Source organism: Vigna unguiculata, chromosome 7 (assembly GCF_037176805.1).
Source record: "Vigna unguiculata cultivar grain cowpea cultivar isolate G323 ecotype 2 chromosome 7, ASM3717680v1, whole genome shotgun sequence".
In the NCBI taxonomy this organism is placed as follows: domain Eukaryota; kingdom Viridiplantae; phylum Streptophyta; class Magnoliopsida; order Fabales; family Fabaceae; genus Vigna; species Vigna unguiculata.
Window position 1 is genome coordinate 5237740 of NC_140798.1, and position 6179 is coordinate 5243918.

The following is a 6179-nucleotide window of genomic DNA, read 5'->3' on the forward strand; positions in this document are numbered from 1 at the left end:
TTTCTCGTGCTTATAAACTATAATTAGCTTTTTATACAAATATTTATCATGTTTGAATGTATTTATTTTATTTAATATTTATTTTATAAGGATAAAATAATAAGTGATTTGGCAATCAATAAGCAATAACAGAAGACTGAAATTTTAAAATCAATAGAAAAGAATTATAAAAATTGATAGTATCTAGTTCCTGACACAGAGTAAAATGCACATGCTAATATCCACAGACATCTGAACTATGAAGAAAAAAAAAATTATGACCTAAAACTATGACCCTTTTAACCTGTGGGTTCATATGGGTTTGCTTTCCTCTTCCAATAATAAATTGATATTTTGCATGTACAGTTATCTACCCTTTTTAAGCTAAACAATCAAATCAATCATATTATGAATAGATTAACTTTAAAAAATAAAATATTAGTTGTAATAAACAAGAATGAGACCCACAACCATATCATTTGAGAATCCCCATAAAAGTGTACCTTTATATTCATCATAACAGATAGAATGAAATGACATAAAGTAGTGTTAACTATTATTGTTCAAATGATTTAAAATTAAATTAATCCAATTCATATTATTTAACTAAATTTAACTAAAAACAATTGTACTTTCCCTTCGTCTAAATATATATTTCTCAATTCTCAACTTAAACGCAATAAAATTAATGTATGGGTTAAATATGTTTTTGGTCCCTCAAGTTTTAGTGAATTTTGGAATCAGTCCTTCATCAAATTTTTATACCAATTTAGTCCTTCATCTTTCAAAATGCATGAATTTAGTCCTTTTAATCAAATTTTGTTAAGTTTATCTTATATTTTAAGCACATTTCAGGATAGTATTTAAATTAACATTGAAGAAAAAATGTGTCAAACAGTGTAAATAATTTAAATACTATCATGAAATGCGCTTGAAACGTCAAATAAACTTAACAAAATTTGGTTAAAAGGACTAAATTCACGCATTTTGAAAGATGAAGGACTAAATTGGTCAAAAGTTTTGATGAGGGACTAATTCCAAATTTCGCTAAAACTTGAGGGACCAAAAACATATTTAACCCTTAATGTATCATATATAAATTTCTTTAACTTTCATCTGTCCAATTCCATGCACGACGATTTCAACTCATGTTCAAACATTAAGATATTACAAACGAAAAAGAAAAACAAAGCAATTTAACTTAAAACAAAAGATATATTTGGTTTAATTAGTCAAATAATATCCACATTTATATTCATTTAGATGTGTCAGTTTGGTATTCATTTTTAAAAATGTGTCAATTGAATCTCAATTTTTGAAAAATGGATTTTGAACAAAAGTGAATACCACACTGACACATTTTTTCAAAATAAGTACAAAACTAACACTTATGAATAAAAGCAGATACATTTGACTAATTAAACCGATATATTTTTATTTAAAATAGTATACATTTTATTAAGCGGTAAATAAAATAGGGATACAACTATATATACACTACTATTATACAAAATTATTTTATTGTGTAGAGTTTAATCTCATTCCTCAATGATTAGATATCTCCATACACATGCTCCTCTGAACTCTCCACCCCTTTCCCTATTTATACCCTTCATGCTTCCCTTCACCCTCTTCACTCCTCAATTCAACTACAAATCTCTCTCTTTTCTCTCTATCTCTCTCTCTATCTCTTCACACAAATCCTTCATCAAAAGTCAATTTCATCACCCTCTATCACCATCAATCAACTCAACATAATCTTCACCTCTAAACAACACTCTTTCACACACATCAAAGGTTGTCTCAAGCCAACAACAACAAAAAAAAAAATGCATGACATTTGTCTGAACATGCCACCAATGGTTCAGAACTTTGACCCTGAGGATCTCTTCTCAAGGCGTTGCATTTGGGTGAACGGACCCGTGATAGTAGGTGCTGGTCCTTCGGGTCTTGCAGTGGCTGCAGGACTCAAAGACCAAGGTGTTCCATTCATAATCCTGGAGAGAGCAAACTGCATTGCTTCTCTCTGGCAAAACCGCACCTACGATCGCCTCAAGCTTCACCTCCCCAAACAGTTCTGCCAGCTTCCGAACTTCCCTTTCCCTGAGGACTTCCCCGAGTACCCCACAAAGTTTCAGTTCATAAGCTACCTTGAGTCCTACGCCACCCACTTCAACATAGCCCCACAGTTCAATGAAACAGTGCAGTCTGCCAAGTACGATGAGACCTTTGGCCTGTGGAGGGTCAAGACCATCAGCAGAAGGAAAGGACCCTCCTCGGTTTCTGCTGCTGAGTGTGAGGTTGAGTACATTTGCCGGTGGCTTGTGGTTGCCACCGGCGAAAACTCTGAGAAGGTGGTGCCGGAGTTTGAAGGGTTGGGAGAGTTCGGTGGCCGTGTCATGCATGCTTGTGAGTATAAATCCGGAGAGGGTTTTGCAGGACAGAAAGTGCTTGTTGTTGGGTGCGGGAATTCCGGCATGGAGGTCTCACTTGATCTGTGTAACCACAATGCAAAACCTTCAATGGTGGTTCGAAGCTCGGTGAGTGCTAAAAACTCTCAGCATTTTACAGTAGTTGAGTATGTGTTTTAAGTGTATTATTTAAGGTTTGTTTTGTTTGATGATTTATGTATCAGGTTCATGTTTTGCCAAAAGAGGTTTTTGGGAAATCTACTTTTGAAGTTGCTGTGATGTTGATGAAGAGGCTACCTCTGTGGATGGTTGATAAGATACTGCTGATTCTGGCACGTTTGATTTTGGGGAATGTTGAAAAGTATGGTCTGAAAAGGCCTTCGGTGGGTCCTTTGGAATTCAAGCACACTGCAGGGAAGACCCCTGTGTTGGACATTGGGGCCCTTCAGAAAATTAGATCTGGCAAAATCAAAGTGGTTCCTGGAATCAGAAGGTTCTTGCAAGGGAAAGTTGAACTTGTTGATGGCCAAGTTCTTCAGATTGATTCTGTGGTTCTTGCCACTGGTTATCACAGCAATGTACCATCATGGTTGAAGGTTAGTCCTTCATACTTTCTCCTGCATTTGGGTTTAACCCCTGCACTTTCTCTCTCTCTATAAAACCAAAAACCATGTTAGATTGCTAGTTTTGGCAGCTGGTTTTTGTTTTTCTTTTCTTTATACAAGTAAAACACATGTTTCTTCCACTATTCACTCACTGTGCTTTCTTTTTTTAGTTCAATAATATGATTTTCAAAGTAATCACTACAAAAAATAACACTACATAGTAACTTTCAAAGTAAACACTGCAAAAGGGTAAAACTTTTTTTCTGTTGTACCCTTTATGAGCGAGCCCCCCACAGAGGGTTCTGGCCCTATTGAAAGACCAGGGAAGGTGTGTGTCTGTGTGTGGGGAGAATCAATTTCAATGAATTCTGAAAATGCTCCAAATTTGTAGGCATCTATGTAGGTACATGGTTGCTTAGTACATTTGTAGACATTATTATGATGTTTCTGTTCTAGGGACAAACAACATAAATGCAGATGATGATAATGCAGTGAGTTGCATGAGTTTTTGACTCTGTGTAAGTTATATCTAAAATGCAATGTTTATGTGTGGTGGTTGATTTGATCAGGAAAATGAGTTCTTTTCCAATGATGGAACTCCAAGAAACCCTTTTCCAAATGGGTGGAAAGGAAAAGGTGGTCTTTATGCAGTTGGATTCACAAGGAGAGGCCTTTCTGGTGCTTCTTTGGATGCAATTAATGTGGCTCATGACATTGCCAAAAGCTGGAAAGAAGAAACAAAACAGAAGAGGAAAACTGTGGCTGCACGCCACAGGAGATGCATATCACACTTCTGAACAAGACACTCACTTTCATCACAATCATTTTGAGGATGTTTTGTTTCTTTCTCATAACTTACAAACATAGTACAGTCCCAATACCAGTTTAACTATGTTTTCAGTCACTAAAGTTTAGTGTGAATTCGGTTTTGGTTTTTCAAATTCTAATATAAAATAAAAAAATAATCATTTTAGTTTCTTTAAGTTAATGTATAGGAGTATATTGAAAAATTAATAGCTAAAATGTTTTGAGATACCAAAACCGAATTTATTTTAAACTTTAGAAACTCAATGCACAGTTAAACTTTGAGAAAATTAGTGTGTGATCTCCTACAAATAAGCTTTGTTTCTTTCTCTTCTTTAGGAAAAAAAAAATATGTAAAAAAAAAAAATTTAGCCCTCTCCTTAAGGAAACCCACTATGTGAAAATAATTTGGCTATTTTTGTAGAAAGGAAGATGAGGCTTGTTTGCTTCTTTTTTGCTTAATGTAATTGTTTATTGTATTTTAGTTGTAAGGAATATTGATTCATACTTGATTAATGTTGAATTACAAGATTTATGTTTAATTAATAAAGTCAAAGCCCTTTCTCTCTCCTCATAATATGGTTTCTTCTCTAGGTCAAAGTCATTCATTCACAAGACATGTTAATGGGCTTCTGTCCTACAACATAGGCCCAATGAATATTTGACATCTTTCAAAGCACGTGGACAGATATCCTAATGTCAAAAGAAAATTAGTTAATTTGAGAGATGCTTTGAGATAGGAATGAAATTGAAAAAAAAAACTCAAATAAATTGACTCTTCTGCATCATATAGTAAGATTTTTAATTGTTAATGCTTCTATATTTAAGGGAGATTCATGTGGTCAATGGAGAAAGAGAGAGAAATACCTCATTCACTATGGAGATTTACAATGTGCCATAATATTTAAAGAAACAAACTTTGACATTATTTTTTTTTATCAAGGATATAAAAAAAAATACTAAAAAAATTAAATGGTAAATATAAGATCCTGTTTTAGTGAAAATTTTTAAACTAAAATTACTACTCTATATGCCCATCTTTTCCAATAGATCGATATATGAAGTTCGCTTTCAAATATGTGAAAAGAGGTATATAACAGAAATGAGGTGCGAGAAATAAGTAGAAAGAGATATAAAAGCAAGTATTTAAGTTTTAAGATAAAGAAACAAAAACAAAAACAAAATATGCAACTCAATGATTGAAATGAGTATAAAGGTGTATAAGAGAAATGTCAATAACTAGGGGCGCACCCAACTAAAACTGGGGGTGGACATTTATACTCCGATAATTTAAAAAGAAAAACTAAATATATTCTTTTTTTTATAAATTAAATACATTTTTTATTTTTAAATTAATATAAAAATTTGTAATTTAAATTATAAGATATTTAAATTTCTTTTCATTTTATGAGAGTAATATAGTTATCTTTTTAACAAACCAAATATAGAATCTTTTCATAACAAAGTTTTATAGTAGACTATAAAATAACTTTCTTATTTTATAAATTTTGTATATTTTTGTCAAACAAGATTTGATCTGACACTTTATTGTCCAGAATAACAGAAGTAGCGAGATTGATAATGCGCATTGTGTTGTGTATAAGATTTCACTCCAGAAATGTTTAGATAATTTAATATCTTAGAGCATACATCTCACCTTCTCAAGTAATTAACTAAATCTCACCTTCTCAAGTAATGTTTTTCTCTCATTAAATCATTCATATGAGGAATTTTAGGAACGATCTTCTCATATGCAATACCAAGTTATTTACAATAAACATCAAAAGATTCATGATACTCAATACCATTATCAATACGGATACATTTCAACACTTACATTGAGTCATTTTACAAAAAATAAGGACTTAATTGAGCAAAAAATAAATATAAGAACCAAAACAAATCAAAAGTCTAAACATAGAGACCAAATTACTAATTAAGTTTATTTTTTTCTATTTCCACCCTATGTTAAACATCATTATGAACGTTGACATCACATGAAAATTTAGTATTATAAAAAAGAAAAAAATGAATACAAAGGATGGAGACTACACCAAACATGATAAAAATTGAAACATAGGCAAATTATACCTATTATGAATATATATATATATATATATATATATATATATATATATGGATATAAAACATTAAACCACTTTTATTGTTATCTATGAATAAAAGGAACATTAGTTAACTTTTCGATACAATAATTTTTCTTATAAAAAATATGACACCTTTGAACTTTATATGCTCACAAAAATGTAAGTACTAACATTATCTCCCTAGAAGACTAAAAAAATATTATTTGTTGATCCAAGAAATTATGACAAACTAAGGTAAAATCATTCTCCAACTTAAATTTTCAAAATATATTAAT

General features: G+C 31.7%; 1 protein-coding gene across 1 annotated transcript; it reads left to right on the forward strand.

Moving 5' to 3' along the window:
- Positions 1–1635: 1635 nt before the first annotated feature.
- On the forward strand, positions 1636–4287 carry LOC114189646 (putative indole-3-pyruvate monooxygenase YUCCA3). The gene is made up of 3 exons (XM_028078273.2): positions 1636–2519; positions 2615–2986; positions 3565–4287. Exons 1-3 carry the CDS (start codon positions 1809–1811, stop codon positions 3790–3792), a joined length of 1311 nt encoding a protein of 436 aa, XP_027934074.1. The 5' UTR covers positions 1636–1808; the 3' UTR covers positions 3793–4287.
- The last annotated feature ends 1892 nt before the right edge of the window (positions 4288–6179 follow it).

Excerpts from the sequence above, each read along its gene's own strand:
- LOC114189646 (XM_028078273.2), top strand. The coding sequence starts at position 1,809 with ATGCATGACATTTGTCTGAACATGCCACCAATGGTTCAGAACTTTGAC. Across the intron at positions 2,520-2,614 it reads CAATGGTGGTTCGAAGCTCG|GTTCATGTTTTGCCAAAAGA; the intron begins GTGAGTGCTAAA and ends TTTATGTATCAG. Across the intron at positions 2,987-3,564 it reads ATGTACCATCATGGTTGAAG|GAAAATGAGTTCTTTTCCAA; the intron begins GTTAGTCCTTCA and ends TGATTTGATCAG.